Source organism: Anabrus simplex, chromosome 4 (assembly GCF_040414725.1).
Source record: "Anabrus simplex isolate iqAnaSimp1 chromosome 4, ASM4041472v1, whole genome shotgun sequence".
NCBI lineage: Eukaryota > Metazoa > Arthropoda > Insecta > Orthoptera > Tettigoniidae > Anabrus > Anabrus simplex.
Genome location: NC_090268.1, coordinates 76,438,920 through 76,459,407, shown reverse-complemented (window position 1 = coordinate 76,459,407; position 20,488 = coordinate 76,438,920). Strand labels below are relative to the sequence as shown.

The 20,488-nt window shown below is 44.6% G+C and overlaps 1 protein-coding gene across 1 annotated transcript in view; it reads right to left on the bottom strand.

The window, feature by feature from the left end:
* Nucleotides 1-20,488, bottom strand: part of LOC136872175 (A disintegrin and metalloproteinase with thrombospondin motifs adt-1-like) — a 188,654-nt gene that overhangs the window by 114,490 nt on the left and 53,676 nt on the right. The window contains exons 4-5 of the mRNA XM_067146013.2: nt 16,593-16,764; nt 4,201-4,244 (exon numbers count right to left, since the gene is read on the bottom strand). Coding sequence (XP_067002114.1) covers nt 4,201-4,244; nt 16,593-16,764 — 216 coding nt within the window. The remainder of the gene's footprint in view (nt 1-4,200; nt 4,245-16,592; nt 16,765-20,488) is intronic.

Here is a 20,488-nt window from a genome sequence, read left to right as displayed (position 1 = left end):
GTACAAAAGTATTGCTTTAGGGTAGTTTGTATGTGTGGTATGTGTTGTGAAGCATGTAGTTTCCATTCAGGATATGGTACGCTTAAACCTTACTATCGGCAGCCCTGATGACGGTTTTGCGTGGTTTTTCCATTTTAACATGAAGCAAATGTTGGGTTCTACATTAATTAAGGGCAAGGGGTGTTACGTTTACAGTCCTAGTCATTTTCTATTCCTCTATCACCGCACCAATAGAAGCTAGGGCGAGGTTAGATGATGATGATGATGCTTGTTGTTTAAAGGGGCCTAACATCGAAGGTCATCGGCCTCTAATGGAACGAGATAAACGACATGAGAGATGATGTTAAATTTTTAAAACATATCCACTGACTAAAGTTTAAAAAATGATGATGGAGAAAAATGAGGGTGAGATTAAAACAATCAGTGGATCTAATACGCAATGCCTAATTTTCTAATAAAATAAGAGAATATACAGGAAAACAAAAGAATAAGGCATTGCCTGGTAGTACATAATTTACGAGAGACGTTAAAATAACACATTAAAATACGCAACACAAACTAAAATGAAGTCAATGGGATAAAAGCGAAAGTGACACAAAACACACTAGGACAAAGGACAGCATCACACAAGATAAAACAGTCCACTATCCCTCATAAAGCGGACGACGAGGTCTGCTGACTGCTCGTCATCACGCAAGATAAGGGAGATAGTACTCGGAAGATTAAGACTACGGCGCAGATCGACCAGGTCCACACACTCCGTAAGGATGTGCACCACGGTAAGATGGTCGCCGCAGGTACACACCGGAGGGGGTTCTCCTTTCAGTAGATGGGAGTGCGTCAAGATACCGTGGCCGATCCGAAGGCGACATAATACCACGGCTTCCCTCCGCGAAGCCCGAAGGGAAGTCCTCCATACCTTCGTTGTTCCTTTTATCGCTCGCAGCTTATTGGGAAGTGGGATGGCCTGCCACTCCATCTCCCAATGAGACATAACCAGATGTCTCAGCTGAGAGCGAATATCACTTGCTGGAACCTTGAAAGGCAACGGGGGCAGTGTAACTGCCTCCTTGGCAGCCCGATCTACTAACTCGTTTCCCTCTATGCCCATGTGGCTGGGGAGCCACACGAACGTAATTCTGGTGCCGGCATCCGAACACCCGGCCAGCAGGTCCTGGATCCGCTGCACCAGAGGGTGCCGAGGGAAACAGGTGTCTATAGACAGGAGCGAACTCAAGGAGTCAGTACACAGAAGGATGTGGCGGCGCTTATTGTACAGTGCGTACCGCAGAGCCTCACAGATAGCATAGAGCTCTGCTGTGTACACACTACAGGTTGACGGAAGAGCAAAAAGGAACCTATCATTACCAACAACGAACGCACAGCCCACCTTCGTATCTGTCCTTGAACCATCCGTGTAGACGACGACTGAACCTGGATAGCGGCCAACAACAGACAGGAAGAGCCTCCGATAAATCGAAGGGTCCGTGTTTTCCTTTGGGCCAGTGTGCAGATCCAGGATTATTTCAGGTCGTCGTACGACCCACGGAGGTACCCCACTTGGTTGTCTGACAAGGCAAGGAACCGAAGGTACGTCAAACAATTCGGAAATGCTATCCAAGCGTATCCCAACCGGCCGCGTCGCTCGAGGACGAGCAGCGTACAGCAAACGGTTGCCATTGTTGAACACGCAAGGATAGCTTGGATGAAGTGGCATCTGTCGCAAATTTGCAGCATATGTAAGTAGAAGTTGCTGGCGCCTCAGGTGTAAAGGCGGCACACCAGACTCAGCGAGCAGGCTAGCGATGGGGCTTGTACGAAAAGCTCCCGTCGCCAACCTAACCCCGCTGTGGTGGATACTGTTCAGCTTCGCAAGAACGCTTGGTCTTGCGGAGCCATATGCTGCACTGCCGTAGTCTAACCGGGATAAAATGTGTGCCCGATAGAATCGCAGGAGCACCGTGCGGTCAGCCCCCCAAGAAGTGCTGCTAAGAAACTTAAGGATATTAAGCCTCCTAGTGCATTGCACTTTTAACTGCCGCACGTGTGGCTCCCACGATAATTTACTGTCAAAAAGGAGCCCAAGAAATCGGTAAGTGTCAACAACTGGAAGAACGACGTTGTCTAAATAAAGCTCAGGATGGGGGTGAAGAGTACGTTGACGACAAAAGTGGACAACAGAGGTCTTTGCGGCAGAAAACCGAAAGCCATGTTCTAAGGTCCACTGCTCCACCCTCCTAATAGCGTGTTGTAATTGTCGCTCTGCGACTGCCATATTACGCGAGCTATAGTGCAGAGCAAAATCGTCCACATATAGCGACGGTATAACTGCTGGACCAGCAGCAGCAACAATGCAGGGCGAGGTTAAACACGTTACCAAAATAGAACCTCTTTTAGATACTAGTTATATACATTTTAAACAGAATCCAAAAATTGTATTTCGATATAAAATTGAGTATAATACAGTTAAAGATTAATAGAAGCTGTCTTCTGAAACATTACTATCTTAAGCATCGAAGATTCTTAAATCTTCCAAGGATATCACAGGATTTCATCTCTGTGTAGTTAGTTCTCGAAGCTGACAAGTGACGCAAGCAAGCATTATTCTGGTAAATGACATCACGCCCGTCTAGAAAACAGAGAGGATTTGGTGGTGATGGTGGTGATTATTGTTTTAAGAGGAAGTACAACTAGGCAACCATCCTCTATATAACACTAATCAGAGAGAAAAAATGGAAGGGATCCGACACTTCGAAGGATGAAGATATCGGCCAAAGGAAGACAAGGGCCACGAAGGGCGTGAAAATGAAAGACTCCCTAGCCCTCGCAAACCTAATAGCGTCGGGGTCGGAAAAGAACAAGAGTTGACCAAGGGAGGTCGGATAGGATAGATGAAAGTGAGGAGCCTGGTACAAGTAAGTGGAAGCAATGCCAGAACTCAGCTGAGGGCCCCGTGGTCGCCAACCCACGCTCCAAAGTTCAGAGCCCCTGGGGCCCCTTTTAATCGCCTCTTACGACAGGCAGGGGATACCGTGGGTGTTATTCTACCGCCCCCACCCACAGGGGGTAAGAGAGGATTTGTACGAGGGATATAAATAAACTAGTGGCAATATTGATATAATGAAATATTTAATTTTTAATTAACTAACAAGTACAATTGCAGTACATTCCTTCAATATAGTCTCCCGCAAAGTCTATTAAATTTTGCCAAATGTCGGAACGCCGTTGTGGACCGTTGGCAAGGTGTTCTCTGTTGATGACAACGATGGAGCGCCCTGCTGCGCGGAGTACAGATGTCACGTCAGGAAATCGGTGCCCTCGGAGGGGTTTCTTCAACTTCGGAAACAGGTCGAAGTCACAAGAACTCATGTCTGGTGAGTACGGAGGGTGTTCCAAGACCTAATTCCGACCCGCACGAAACGCCTTAACCCATAGTGCAACCGTCCCATACGGTAATGCATTCTCGCCACAGGCTTCACGTAATCCTCGATAACATTCTGATGCATTTTTGCCACGGCAACCTCGATTTTAATCCACGAACGCTTATCATCTTTTTAAAACATGCTTTAGAGCGGTGTAATCGACACTCTTCACTTCAACGCCACACAGCAACAACATTCCCAAGTGGATGCCCGTAAAATGCAAACTACACATCGACAACAGTACCACCTGACCGCTCCCATATCCTATTTGCGCATGCCCGATCTCCTGCGAGTGTCTGGACTACGTTGTCAATACCTTCTATACAGCCCTCGTATTAAACATTAATTTCGTATGGCTATTGCCATCTTGGTACCGCCCTTGTAAGGCAGAAACTCTTACGAAGGTAAGTGATGTCTGCGTGTTAATATTGTCTTTTGTGTAGTGTATTAAGTTGCAGGAAAGTTGGGGACAGCACAAATGTCCCGTCTCCGAGTGAAGGAAATTAAATGCTGACGATTATAATCACTCGACTATAATCACTCGACCCGGCCGGAAAACAAACATAAAGCCACAAGGACCGAAGGCCAAGACACTGACTACTCAGCCATAGGGTTAGACAGCATTTACATTAAAGCCCCGTAAGGAACACCTATTAAACTCATCCTCACTTACTAACTTGATGTTAGAACACACATTTTATTTAGTAGGAATAACAAATTTTGCAAATATTTATTTCTATATTTGTCCAGAATGTTTTACATAAAATGCAGTACTTACGAAAATATTCTCGACTGAATCCTCCTCCAGTGCCTCGACCACAACTAAAAAGAAAAGAGATTGAGTGAGATTCAATAAAGCTCGGAAACAACCAGAAGAAATATTTAATTCTACATTTCAGAAGAAAGAGATTATGTTTATACATATTTTAAAAATTATTTGCTCTACGTCACACCGACACAGACAGGTCTTATGGCGACGAAGGGATAGGAAAGGCCTATGAGAGCGAAAGAAGTGACCGTGGCCTTAATTAAGATACACTTCCAGCATTTTCCTGGTGTGAAAATGGGAAAACTCGTTAAACCATCTCCAGGGTTGCCGACAGTGGGGTTCGAACCCGCTATCTCCCGAATGCAAGCTGGCGGCTACGTGACTCAAGCGGCGCACCACTTACTCGGTCAGAAGAAAATAAATAAATGAAAAAGAATAATGATAGAACAATATTAAATATATATAGACACATTATATTAATTTCAAAGCACAACTTGTAAATGAAAATATAGAATTCAAATCACATACACTAAACGACAACATTATATTAAACAGTAATACTGGTAACAGACACAAAATATGGATTATTCTTGAGCCAGGACGTTCGATTAGAAGCAGATTGTCATTTTAATTACCAGTTGTCTATGATTTTTCTCACTGATAATCATTCCTAAAAGTTTCTGTGGGGCAAAATTCCGATATCTCGGCGTCTCCTAAAATCGTAAAAGTAACTAGTGGGAAGTAAAATAATAATTATTACTTGTAAAGTATTGAATAACTCCTCTTACTCAAACATATGACTGTCGATTATACGATTATACAGTGGTATAACATTATTCCTCTGGAGGATGAAAATTTTGAATTGTTCGCTTTCCAATAACACATAATTTATTTATTCTCTGGGCGACTTTTTTTGCTAGTGGCTTTACGTCGCACCGACACAGATAGGTCTTATGGCGACGATGGGATAGGAAAGGCCTAGGAGTTGGAAGGAAGCGGCCGTGGCCTTAATTAAGGTACAGCCCCAGCATTTGCCTGGTATGAAAATGGGAAACCACGGAAAACCATCTTCAGGGATGCCGACAATGGGATTCGAACCCACTATCTCCCGGATGCAAGCTCACAGCCGCGCGCCCCTGACCGCACGGCCAACTCGCCCGGTGGGCGACTTTTAAAGCTTGTATTTGTAGATTAATAAATAAGTAATTCCTTTATGCCATTTTCACTTCTTCATATCATTACAAAAATCACTTGCTTATACGCACACATACGATAATATCCACAATGAATATTATTACAGTATAATTTTATGAAGTGCAAAATTAGGATTTGCAATGAACATCAAAATGGCATTTTAAATAAATTCATCACGTAAGCTCCTGCTTTCCTCATTCAGTATCCTATTTGAGCTGATATTAATTGTAACTTGCCGGACTGACGGGTCAGACGGTTGAAGCGCTGGCCTTCTGATACCAGCTTGGCAGGTTTGATCCTAGCTCAGTCCGGTGGTATTTGAAGGTGCTCAAATACGTCAGCCTCGTGCCGGTAGATTTACTGGCACATAAAAGAACTCCTGCGAGACTAAATTCCGGCATATCGGCGTCTCCGAAAACCGTAAAAGTAGATAGTCTGACGTAAAACCAATAACATTATTATTCTATTCCACAGTACTTGAGTGGTTTTTTACGATTCGTATGCCCATACAGAATCCGCTCGTGCTATCAGGATATTAATTTAAGAGAAATTCCCAGGCGTTGGTGTCGCAAGTTGTGGGACGGTTCACAGATATCAAATTTCGTGAAACCAAACCGAACCCCATAGCACTACAGCCCTTGAAGGGCCTTGGCCTACCAAGCGACCGCTGTTCAGCCCGAAGGTCTGCAGATTATGAGGTGGCGTGTGGTCAGCACGACGAATCCTCTCGGCCGTTATTCTTGGCTTTCTAGACCGGGGCCGCTATCTCACAGTCAGATAGCTCCTCAATTCTAATCACGTAGGCTGAGTGTACCTCGAACCAGCCCTCAGGTCCAGGTAAAAATCCCTGACCTGGCCTGGAATCGAACCCGGCGCCTCCGGGTAAGAGGCAGGCACGCTACCCCTACACCACGGGGCCGGCTAATTTCGTAAAACGCGAAATATTAATTATAAGAAGCGAAGAAGGCGACGTTCAGAGCTAACAGAAGAAAATCTTGAGGACGTTGAACAATGCCTGAAAAATTCTCCTAAAAAATCTCTTAGCCGTCTTTCTCAGCAAACAGGAATTTCTTCGGTTCTGTACAAAGGGCTAAGAAGTTACTTAAGTTAAAACCCTGTAAATGCACTGCGGTGCAAGAACTTAAACCGGGTGATCCTGTGTGTAGGATTAGATTTAGTGAATGGATTTTGAACAAAGTGTATGACGGAGAAATTGATCCTAATCTCATTCTCTTCTCAGGCGGAGCGTGGTTTCACTTACGTGGGTACGTAAATTCTCAAAACAGCCGATATTGGAGTGCCGAAGAACCTAATCTACTCCACGAGGAACCTCTTCATGCCGAGAAATTAGGTATGTGGTGCGCAGTTTCCGGTGAGAGAATAATAAGCCGATTTTTTGGTTTATTTTTTAGGAAACAGTTAACAGTGTTATGTATGTAAACAACATGCTGCGACACTTTTTTTGCTGAATTAACTTTTTTTTCGTGTGGCTATTTCTAGCCGGGTGCAGCCCTTGTAAGGCAGACCCTCCGATGAGGGTGGGCGGCATCTGCCATGTGTAGGTAACTGCGTGTTATTGTGGTGGAGGGTAGTGTTCTGTGTGGTGTGTGAATTGCAGGGATGTTGGGACAGCACAAACACCCAGCTCCCGGGCCGTTGGAATTAACCAATGAAGGTTAAAATCCCCGACCCAGCCGGGAATCGAACCCGGGACCCTCTGAACTGAAGGCTAGTACGCTGACCATTCAGCCAACGAGTCGGACGCTGAATTAACTAATAGGCCTATACAGAGGGGTCCAGAAAAACGTAGAACAAAATGACATATCACTGCAATTCTTGCATGGTAGCGTAGTCCATTGTTTTCTCGACAGATGATGAAGGTCGCGTGAATGGCACAACAATCTTGGCGCGTGTTTTCCAGCAGATGACAGTGCAGCAATGAATGAAGTAAGGTTGTCGTTTAAGCAACGGAAGACCGTATTGAAGTGGTACTGGAAGTACGAAAATAATGGAGGTACAACTGCAGTGGCGTAATGTGTACGGAACTCAGCCACCAACACGTACAACAATTTGTCGTATTCGGGATAAATTTGAAAACGACGGTACTGTTCAGGATGTGCGTAAGGAAAGGTCTGGCCGACCAAAAACATCAAGAGGTCCAGCTTCCAGCGCTGTTGTGTTGCAACATTTTACTAGGTCGCCTCAATCTGTGAATCAGGGTGAACATGAAAGCGGGGTAAGTCGATCAACCGTCGGACGATTTCTGAAGGCTTCAAAGTTGAAAGTGTACATTCCAAGATCGCTGACGCTATGAACGACGACGACCCGGATCAAAGGATGGAGTACTGCGAGTGGTTAGAAGGCATGGTTCGCGAGGATGAACGGTTTGCAGGGATGGCTATCTGGTCTGGCGGGGCGCAATTCAAACTGAACGGTACTGTAAACCGCCACAACTGCGTGTACTGAGCTCCTGAAAATCCTCACATTCCCGTGGACAAACATGTTAATCTACCCGGTGTTAATGTGTGGTGTGGTCTGTCATCGCGCGGTTTGATTGGCCCATTCTTATTTGAAGCTACAGTAACTGGTGAGGTGCATCTTCATATGCTGCAAACATCGATTTTACCTGCCATCCGAGAGGTGTTTGGAAATGAAAGATTTTACCTACAACAAGACGTCGTTCCGCCTCGCTACCACAGAGATGTCATAGTCTCCTGGGATGAAAATCCACATGGACGATGGATAGATCGAAGATGAGGTGTTGAGTACCCACCACAGTCTCCAGACCGTACACCTCTTGACTTCTACCTATGGCGAACCTCGAAAAATGAAATTTATTGACAGAAGCCAACTACACTGAACGAGCTACGAGAAACCATCGAGGCGTCCTGTGCGGCTATGACACTGGCATCACTGACAGCCGTAGTTCGGCCAGCAGTTTAGTGGCATCGACGTTGTTTGGCTACTTTGAACACATACAGTAACCTTCCGCCCCCCCACCCCCACCCCCACCCCGCCTCATGCAAGAATTGTAACGGTATATCATTTTGCTCCATTAATACTGACTGTCAAAGAGTGTCTACATTTTTCTGGACCCCTCTGTAGAATATACTTCTGCTTTTATTTTTCAGCAGGACTCGGCGACGGTTCATACATCCTATGTTTCATTGCAGGAAATTCGATTAGTGTTTCGCGATAGTTATCAGCAACAACATATGGCCCCCACGAACCCCTGATTTAACAGCCTGTGCTTGTTATCACTGGAGATCATTAAAAGATGCTTTTTTTGCTAGGGGCTTTACGTCGCGCCGACACAGATAGGTCTTATGGCGACGATGGGATAGGAAAGGCCTAGGAGTTGGAAGGAAGCGGCCGTGGCCTTAATTAAGGTACAGCCCCAGCATTTGCCTGGTGTGAAAATGGGAAACCACGGAAAACTATTTTCAGGGCTGCCGATAGTGGGATTCGAACCTACTATCTCCCGGATGCAAGCTCACAGCAGCGCGCCTCTACGCGCACGGCCAACTCGCCCGGTCATTAAAAGATGAAGTGTATCAAACGAATCCGCATACTTTAGACGAACTGAGAAACACAGTTTGCCAAGAGATCAAATCGATTCCTCAGAGTGAACTAAGAAGAAGAGTAATGGGCAGTCTCGTAAGAAGATGCCAGAAACGTATCGAGAATGAAGTCAGGCAGGTCCAGCATCTCCTTTAGTGACATGGCTGGGTACTTTTAAAGTGCATTAGAATTTATCACGCAGTCACTCTAGGTTACTTTCGTATTGCCCGGCCGGCGGGAAGCGAAATGATGCAAAACAAATTCCTTAGATACCTTACGTACAAAATAATAATTACGCTAAATTTGATTCTTATGATAACTTATTGGAACAATTTGGCTTCAAGTCCTTGGCAAAAATACGAGTAATTGCAGTTCTTCTTCTTCTGATGATGATGATGATGATGCTTGTTGTTTAAAGGGGCCTAACATCGAAGGTCATCGGCCCCTAATGGAACGAGATGGACGAAATGACATATGATAGTTAAAATTTAAAACGTAGCCACTGATTAGAGTTTTTAAAAATGCGATGAAAAATGAGTATGAAATTAAAACAATCAGTGGATCTAATTCGCAATGCCTTATTTTGGAATAAAATAAGAAAAATTACAGGAGATAATGGAATAAGGCATTGCCTGCTAGTACAGATATATATACATACTTTACATTAGACGTGAAAAGAACACATTAAAATACGCAACACAAACTAAAATGAAGTCAATAGGATAAGAGCGTAATTGACACAAAGATACAAGCACAAAGGACATCATTACATACGATAAAACAGACCAATATCCCTCATAAAGCGGATGACGAGGTCTGCTGACTGCACGTCATCACGCAGGATAAGGGAGATGGTATCCGGGAGGTTAAGACTACGGCGAAGATCAACCAGGTCCGTACACTCCGTAAGCATGTGTACCACGGTAAGATGGTCACCGCAGGTACACACCGGAGGAGGTTCTCCTTTCAAAAGATGCGAGTGAGTCACGATACAATGGCCGACCCGAAGACGACATAATACCACGGCTTCCCGCCGCGAAGCCCAAAGGGAAGTGTTCCATATCTTCGTCGTTCCTTTTATCGCTCTCAACTTATTGGGAGGTGGAACGGCCTGCCACTCCATCTCCCAATGGGACATAACATGATGTCGCAGCTGGGAGCGAATATCACTTGCTGGAACCTTGAAAGGCAACGGGGGCAGTGTAACTGCCTCCTTGGCAGCCTGATCTGCCAACTCGTTTCCCTCTATGCCCATGTGGCTTGGGAGCCACAGAAACGTGATTCTGGTGCCGGCATCCCAACACCCGGCCAGCAGGTCCTGGATCCGCTGCACCAGAGGGTGTTGAGGGAAACAGGTATCAATAGACTGAAGCGAACTCAAGGAGTCAGTACACACAAGAAAGTGACGGCGCTCATTGTACAGTGCGTACCGCAGAGCTCTGCAGATAGCATAGAGCTCTGCCGTGTACACACTACAGGTTTCCGGGAGAGCAAAAAGAAACCGATCATTGTCGACAACGAACGCACAGCCCACCTTCGTATCTGTCCTTGAACCATCCGTGTAGACGACGACTGAACCTGGATAGCGGCCAACAACGGACATGAAGAGCCTCCGATAATCGAAGGGTCCGTGTTTTCCTTCGGGCCAGTGTGTAGGTCCAGGATTATTTCAGGACGTCGAACTACCCACGGAGGTGCCCCACTCGGTTGTCTGACAAGGCATGGAACCGAAGGTACGTTAAACAACCTGTAACTGCTCTCCAAGCGTATTCCAACCGGCCGCGTAGCTCGAGGACTAGCAGCGTACAGAAAATGGTTGCCATTGTTGAATACGCAAGGATAGCTGGGATGAAGTGGCATTTGTCGCAAATGAGCAGCATACGAAAGAAGCATTTACTGGCGCCTCAGGTGTAAAGGCGGCATACCAGACTCAGCGAGCAGGCTAGCGATGGGGCTTGTACGAAAAGCTCCCGTCGCCAACCTAACCCCGGCGTGGTGGATGCTGTTCAGATTCGCAAGAACGCTTGGTCTTGCGGAGCCATATGCTGCACTGCCGTAGTCTAACCTAGATAAAACGTGTGCCCTGTAGAATCGTAGGAGCACCGCACGGTCAGCTCCCCAATTAGTGCTGCTAAGAAATTTCAAGAGATTTAGCCTCTTGGTGCATTGCACTTTTAGCTCCCGCACGTGTGGCTCCCACGATAATTTACTGTCGAAAAGGAGCCCAAGAAATCGGTAAGTGTCAACCACGGGAAGAGCGACATTCCCTAGATAAAGTTCAGGATCTGGATGTAGAGTACGTTGACGGCAAAAGTGGACAACGGAGGTCTTTGCAGTAGAAAACCGAAAACCATGTTCAAAGGTCCACTGCTCCACCTTCCGGATAGCTTGCTGTAGTTGTCGCTCTGCGACTGCCATACTGTGCGAGCTATAGTGAAGAGCAAAATCGTCCACATATAGCGACGGTATTACTGCTGGACCAGCAGCAGCAACAATACCGTTTATGGCAATCGCGAACAGAGTGACACTAAGAACCGATCCCTGTGGGACTCCATTTTCTTGAACGTGGTATTGCGAATATGTCCTCCCTACTCGGTCACGGAATAGACGGAGGGACAAAAAATTCGCAATGAAAACCGGCAAGTTACCTCGGAATTTCCATTGATGCAGGACTGAAAGGATATCATATCGCCATGTGGTGGCGTAGGCCTTTTCTAAGTCAAAGAAAACAGCTACCAAATGCTGTTTGCGGAGAAACGCATCCTGGATAGAGCTCTTCAGGCGTACCAAGTGGTCAGTGGTGGATCGAGCGGCTCGGAAACCACACTGGTACTCGGACAAGAGTCCTTGTTTCTCCAGACACCACACAAGGCGGCGATTTACCATCCTCTCAAACAGCTTACACAGGCAGCTGGTAAGACAAATAGGTCTATAACTTCCTGCATATTTAGGATCTTTGTCAGGCTTGAGGACAGGAATGACGATGCCCTCTCGCCACTGAGACGGATAGTCACCATTCATCCAGATTCGGTTGAACACACGAAGGAGATAGAGAAGACTGTCCTCACTAAGGTGTTTCAACATCTGGTTATGGATATTGTCTGGTCCAGGAGACGTGTCCTTGCTAAGCGCTAATGCGCTACGGAGTTCCCACTCCGTAAAGGGTACGTTATAGTCCTCTGAAGCCTGAGTGGCAAAACTGAGATGACGACGTTCTGCCTCCCGCTTCAAAGGTAGGAAGTCACGATGGTAATTCCCGGAGCCAGACACGTCCGCGAAATGGCGAGCAAGATGGTTAGCAATCGAGAGTGTTTCAGTGACGATATTGCCTGCAATGGAAATTCCCGGTACCGAAGATGATCCATGAATACCTGAAATACGCCGAAGTTTAGTCCACACTTGAGATGATGGAGTGTGTGACGTCATAGACGACACGTATCTCTCCCATGAAGCCTACTTACTTTGGCGAATAAGAACCCGCGCCTTAGCGCGGAATTTCTTAAATGTTACCAAGTTGGCCGCAGTAGGCTGTCTACGGTAACGTTTATGAGCACGACGGCGTTCTTTGATAGCTGCTGCTATTTCTTCCTTCCACCAAGGAACGAGTTTTCGGCGAGGAGTCCCCGAGAAGAGCGGAATGGACTCCTCAGCAGCAGCAAGAATAACTCGGGTGACATAAGTTATTTCCTCTCCGACGGTCCGCCTGATATCATCGTTAAAGACAGCTAGTGATGTGTACTTTGGCCAATCAGCATGTTTAAGAATCCATCGAGGGGGAGCCTCGACGTATTTTTGGTTCATCAAAGTGAGAATGATGGGAAAATGGTCACTGTCACAAAGATCGTCGTGTGTGTTCCACCGAAACAGCGGAACCAACGTTCGGCTGCATAGACTTACGTCTATGCGAGAATATGTGCCGTAACGTACACTGAAGTGTGTTGGTTCCCCTGTGTTCAAAATACATAAATCCAGGTCTGTTACCAATGTTTCCAGCTCTCTTCCCCGGGGGCAAGGCGTCTCAGAGCCCCAGATGGGGTGATGGGCGTTAAAGTCTCCCAACAAGAGGAAGGGAGGTGGAAGCTTATCTAGAAGATCAGTGACATCATTAATGTTAAGAGGTAGCCCTGGCGGAAAATAGACATTACACACTGTTGTTATGATAGGCAGCGGAACGCGAACAGCTACAGCCTCCAGCGGGGTTCTTAATGGAACCTCCTCGCTGTAGGTACCAGAACGGACAAAAATGCCAACGCCACCGGACGGCCGGTGAGCATAATGTCGTTCTGTCGAGTATAGTCGAAAATTTCGCAATACCGTATGATGATCTGGTCGGAAGTTTGTTTCCTGAATACAGACTATACTCGTCGAATACTCGCTAATGAGCTGGCGCAACTCAGCAAGATGCCTATCATAACCGTTACAATTCCATTGTAACAGTGCCATATTGTAAGTGTGGACTTCTGAGCATTAGGATAGGAGCAACGGAATGCTACCTAACCTAACCTACACTCACATCCCCATCCGAAGATGGAGATTCGTGCTCCATGTGCAGCTCCTCGTCATCAGACGAGGTGATGCAGGCCTTCAACTTCTTCGACGTAGTCCGGGTGCGGGGTTTCTGCCCACGAGGGGAGCGCGCAGGTTTCCCCGAAGGAAGACCTGCTGACGCAGAATCAGGCCCTCCAGGTGGAGGGCGTGACACCCCATTTGTAGGAGGTTTGGAAGAGCGCCTATTAAGGGCGCTCTTCTTCCCCGCCGTCGATTCTTGTTTAGACGGGCTGGGAGGGGAGTTCCCAGCCCTGGTCGACGATGCCGCCTCCGCCGGCTTAGGCGCGGCTTTCGCCGACCTTGTAGGGGAAGGAGACGTTGTCTTCTTCCCCTTCTGTGCCGGCGTAGGTTTCTTAGCCGGCACAGGCAAATTGGTGGTCGAAGGCCGGGATGGATCAGCCTTCGAGCTTGTTCTCTTTGCGGCGTTGCTCGCAGGAGCAACCGCCGCCTTGGGCGCTGCGAACTTCTGGACAGGTGTTGCAGATGAAAATGAGGAACCTGGCAGGGACTGAGCTATCAAGCTGAAGTCTAGTGTCTTGGCCGGTGCATTCAGGGAATTAAACTTACGGCGCGCTTCCTGGTAGGAAAGACCATCCAGGGTCTTGATCTCCTGGATCTTCTTCTCTCTCAGATAGGTCGGACAGGTCCGATCCCGAGGAGAATGAAGACCAGAGCAGTTAGTGCACTTGTACGGAGGTGTGCACTCCTCCGCGCCGTGAAATACTTTCCCACATGTACCACACACTGACTGATTCGAACAACGAGATACCATGTGTCCGAAACTCTGGCATTGATAGCACCGCATAGGAGGCGGGATGTACGGCCTCACATCGTAACGATAGGTTGTCACCTTGACTTTCTCTGGCAACACTGACAATTTGAAGGAGACTATAAACGCACCCGTGGCAACGTCTTCACCGTTGACTTTGCGTGTGATACGCCGGACGTGGGTCACGCCGCGGTGCTTCATGTCTTCCATCAATTCATCGTCAGTGTTCAGGACGAGATCACGGTGGAAAATCACTCCACGAACCAGATTCAAGGTTTTGTGCTCTTCCACTTTGACGGGGATGTCGCCAAAGTGGTCGCACTTAAGCAACCGATCTGCTTGGAGCGCAGTGCTCGTCTTTAAAAGCAAACCACCATTGCGCATTTTTTCAGGTCCTCCAGTTCACCGTAGACACCTTCAATGTGGCGACTAAACAGAATCGATTTCACCAGCTTGAAGTCTTGCCCATTGGTCCTGGTAGCAACCAGGAACCTAGGGAAGCTGGAACCCAGACTAAGTCGCTGCGCTTGTTCCCAAGGGGTTGCCCCCCTTAGAGAATCAAAAGTCAAAGACTTGGGTAGCGAACTACCCGAGGTGGCAGGCGGAAGTTGTTTCGTCGCCATGCCCGAAATCATCCTCCCCGAATGCCACCCACTCCGATCAGGGGTCTCTGTAGCCGAACCAAGCAGCCAAGGCAATACCCACCTGGTCGTAGCAGGTATTGCCCGGGGTCCGATGTTGAACGATGCCTAATACGGGATGACTGAGGCAATGAGCACTAGGACTCCCTTCCTCCAGTCACCCGCAATAGCATGTACCCCATAGCGTGTACAGAGCACTAACAATAGGAAAAATAAATAAAAATAATTAATAATAATATGTCCTTCTGGCATTCGGCTGTGCGGGGACCTGCGTTGTCAGGCGGATACCACTGCCCGGGTACATGACACTCCCACCCGCCGCGTCCTGGGTGGTTGCTGGCACGGGCTTTCGAGCGTAGTCGCACACATAGGAGCTCCATCGCCGAGCAGCACGCACATCAAAATTTAGAATGGTCTACATCTGACCCTCGGAAAAAGAATAAAAAGTAAAGAGGGGACCATGGCCACATGACCCTTTAAGTCGCCTTCTACGACAGGCAGGGATTACCTATGGATGTATTCAGCCTCTCCCATCCACAGGAGGTCCATCACATTATACCAAACCGCAATCCATGTCCGCGCCAAGGTCGCCCCTTATTGTCACCTCTTACGACAGGCAGGGGATACCGCGTGTGTATTCTGCATGTGTGTCCCCCACCCGCAGGGGGTAGTGTGTTTGGTCCGCGAGAGGTATTTTATTTCCCTCAAGTCCGCCGGCAAGCCGGTTAGGACCCCCCTATCCGCCACCTGGGACGCGCCACGTGGGAGTATCACCTCTCCCCCTGCTACGCCATCGTAGTAGGTTCGTGGTGCAGTTCTTCTATTTGTCTACAAATTATTTAACAATCTTATTGTAGCCCTAACTTGCTTTCTCTGTTCAACTTGTCAGTCCCTAATGCATCTACATGCCCGAAACATATTACTTTCAACTGCTCTAGATCAAGAATACAACACAGCGATTAATGTTTAATATTTAATAAATATAGCAATGAGTACAGAATAGAAATATTTGTAACTAGATCAAGAACCCAACAACACAGTAATTAATGTTTAAAATTTAATAAATATAGCAATGAGCACGGAGTAGCTATATTTGCAACTACATACTCTTCCACAATAAAACTATGTAAACAAATAACTTAATAGTTTTCTGTTGTAAATGAAAATCCTACTTTGCTGACACAATAATTCTCTTTCTAGTTTCTAGTAATACCATCTACCTCATCATCATTATTATCTTCGATAACATTACTACCATAATCTCTAATTACAGTACTAATAAAGTTTTAAAGCCGTTAGTAAATCATTTTAATTTTAATATTTTAAATACCTTGTTACACTATGTGCATATGTAACTGAATAATTGTAATATTATGCTAATGAAGAGAAGTGTAATGTGACTTAGGCTAATTTTAGAAGGACTGTCATAGGAGATAATATAATTTGAACTTGATATTTGTTTTTAACTAATGTAATATAAATAAATAAATAAATAAATAAATAAATAAATAAATAAATAAATAAATAAATAAATAAATAAATAAATAAATAGCTCGCTGACCGAGGTCTCAGCCTCGTCTCAATTGCGGTTCTGCGCTAATTAAATGTCCCTGTATGTATTGGTGTTATCCTGGCCTGCAAATGAGACAAGTTTCTCTTGAGGAGATTATTAACAGTGAAGACTCTACCTGCGTCGTTGTGGAAGCTGTCTGCGATGAAGGGAGCCCGGCGCACAAGATGAGGGGCAGCCTCGGCGTCTGAAGGAACGGTCTCCAAAGCTTCACGCCCCAGGAGAGAGTGTAGACGAGGAGTAAGAGGGCGTATTTCCAACGTGTCGTTGTCCAACATCACAAAACCGTGCTGTTAACAGATAAGAGCAGAAAATATTTTCTATTTAGTAAAACAATAGAGTGGACACGATGTGTAATGTATTTTAAAATAACTTTATTGGGAGAGATAATTTCAGCCATTTGCCGTTCTGATAATGGCAAGGAATCTTAGGGGAAAACATATAGTATTTAGCCTATAGATGAAGGATACCGTCTGTTGTAACAGTTGTTATTAAAAAAATGACATCTCAGTATATACAGAAACAAGCATGAAATTATCTCTTCCACTAAAAATTATTTATTTGCTTACACAGATTAATCCGTTTCTCTCACTTAAGAACAAATATAATTTTAACAAAATAATCTTCCGATGAATATTTAGCAGGAATAATTATTCAAGCCTGCTGCTTCCGAAATGATGTGTAATTCTTAGTGCGTAAGCAATAGAATTAAATGCCTGAGCACCTCGGCCATTGTCTGTGATAGTGTGATTCCCTTAGGGGAAATATCTGCTATCGCTGTGCGGATGGATATGAGAGAAGAGATTCGCGTTTTATAAGAGAAAGGGAATCCTACCGGTCATAGAAGAATGCAAAAGAGTGAAGAGAAACCTGATATAAATTGTATTTTGATAATGTAGGCCTATGTTGAGTCCTCGGAACGACACCTTGGCTGAATGGTCAGCATTGAGGAGTTCGGTTCAGAGGGTCTCGGGTTCGATTCCAGGCCGGGTCGGAGATTTTAATTGCGTGTGATTAATTCTTCTGGTTCGGGGACTGGTTGTTTGTCCCAACGCTATCCTCTTCATATTCAGACAATACACAATACTACCAACCACCACGGAAACAGGCAATAGTGATTACATCCCTCCACATAGGGGTGGCGTCAGGAAGGGCATCTGGCCGTGAAACAGGGCCAGATTCACATGTGCGACATAGTTCGCATCCGCGACCCTACAAGGTGTGGAAAAAGCGGTAGTAAAAGAAGAAAATGTTGAGTTCTCAGCCTGAAGCTTGTTGGAAACAATCAATCCACCCCTCAGCTGACGTAAATAGCCTAGGATTCTTCAGTGATATTTTGATAAAATTCTGATAAAATGTTAAATATGAGTAACATACAATAGAATGCGCTCATTCTGTTTTTGAGCACACCACACCTATCGCATGATCCACGTAGTGGCTGATTGAATAAGCTCTTCGTACTTTAATACTATGCGATTGAAGAGTTCTCATTTAAATGACTGGATTCAAAAAATAATGAAGGAAGGAAGGAAGGAAGGAAGGAAGGAAGGAAGGAAGGAAGGAGGGAAGGAATAATTTATTCAGTTAGTTTTATACATTTCACTGTTTGTTGACAACAAGGTTACTTTAGGGCTCTCTAAAGACTAGGTATGCTCGCCCGCCATTATGGTTCATTCCTGCGCTACGTTGGTAAGGCAGTTGACCGCCCTAGCCTTGTATATCCCTCTTTTTAGTGTTCTCCACGCTAGAAAATAATGCTGAACTAACATACTATAAAAAAATACTCATTCTCAATATACTCAAACGGTTACTAAACATAAATATTACTATATTTCGTACATTATTGTGTAATTTTTACTCGAGACGGAGATTGTAAAAGCAAGGTCGTTGATAATTTGCCTTTTAACAAACAAACAAACAAACAAACTAGGCACGTACTCTCACTGGAGAAATATTAGAAAAGATAGCTTACTAATAAATCTATTATTATTATTATTATTATTATTATTATTATTATTATTATTATTATTAATTAGAATAGGTTGTTCGTAAGCTATGCGCCGCGGTACAGTCAAATGAAATGAGGGACACCGTGGTACTGATATAGGCTACTGTCATTCTTAAATCTTGGAATTTCACGTGGTAATCGGTCAGTGTTAATGATATATAAATTGTGATAGCAGATTTTGATACCATATGATCTCAGTCGGTATTTCATATTTGCGTGAAATTGATACAGCGCTATTTTCAATGTTGTCGAAATTATAAGAAACAATTCTTCGAACAAAAATAACGCTGAAATGTGATGTACGAAGACGAATAAACCCAAGTAACTGGGATTCTTTAAGTTTATTTCCTTCTTCTAAAATTTAGTACCTTTTCTTATTTACCAGTATTTAAAAAAAGACGTTCTATATAAAAAATACAAATTTTTGGCGAGTGTTATAAATCTCATCTCATCAGCTTATTCAGTTACAATGAACAGAGGATTTTAGTTTATACAACCAAGCATTCATGAAACAAATGTTATTATAAATTACATTCAGGAAGAAAATAGGAATAGAGTAACTATTTCTATAGCTGAATCTTCTTTCCCAACCTGAAGTATTGCACTGATAATCAGTTACCAGTGACTTACAAGGGGAGTGACCCACAGGCTGTGGAGAATATTGAAAATTTTGGTATTTTCAAAGTTAACAGTACTTTTTTTTTTTTTTTTTTTACAGAGATTCCTCTAGTTTGAGAAGTAGTAGTATGGCTTCTCAACACGACTCACCTTGTTAAACTTTGAAGGGCTGCAACATTAGTTAACTTGCTCAGGCAGCACATTTAAGAAAAATTATATTTAAGTAATATTTTACAAATTTACTGTCTCCTTTTATTACAGTATTTACAAAACAATAATATTCAGTTCCTTGTTTACAATTTTCTCTTCTTTTCCGAAGCTGTCCCATACATTTTACCTCGTTTCCGTACATTCTTGTTAGAGTCACAACAGCATAGGATCGAATTTTGAAGAAGTGTCTAACAATTTTTTTTTTAATTGGAGAACATGTACTGGTACATTTATCATTCAAAATTTTCTCCATTACAAGATTTGCACCATTTTGCATTATATAATGCTTATAGTCCTTATAGAAGACCTCACAGTTACAAATTAATTTCATAACTTCACAATTTGGTTTCTTTAGATCACCCAAATAAAAAAAAACCGAATGTTTCAGAGCTTGAGTCAGAATGCTCATAGTTTAAAACCTGCCGGCATATAGGCCTACCACAGATCTTGGTTTTCAATCATGCATTTGTTGTACTACCACCAATGTTAAACAAATTATTTCTATCATATGAAGTTAGTTTTGAGCAATATTGTAACTGTGGTGTTTGGATGTTGAACTCCTGTTGCCAGACTTTGGGGCAGAACTGAATACTGAATGATCAATGTGACTGAATTAAGGGGTGTAGTAATGTCAGTGCGAGCTGGATGCAGGATTAAGTCAGCAGTTGAAGTAGAAGGTGTAGCAGAGGCAGTGGAGGCATAATGCAGATCTAAGGGAATCTAAACAACCTCTATTCCGCGGTAGAGACATGACTACAATTAGGTGCAGAACAACCCACCATTATGTAATAAATATCCACACAAATATAGCACTATTCGGTCCATGCACTCGGTGATTAAAGCAGTATGTTCAACGTGACGAAGCGAGCGCTCGTAGGAGAAACTAGAGTTTGATCCCATGGCCCACTGCACATGTATGAACCAAAATGGCGGCTAAGCATACCCATCTTATAGAGCCTTAGGTTACTTATTTACGAAACTTGTATTGTTTTCACACCTTTAAATTTTATTTGATGATGATGATGCTTATTGTTTTAAGGGGCCTAACATCGAAGGTCATCGGCCCCTAATGGTACGAAGTGAGACGAGATGAAATGACAATTTAAAATTCCAAAGTCCTCCACTGACCAGAATTCAAAGCATGAGGACGAAGAATGAATGGATGAACGGATATGAAT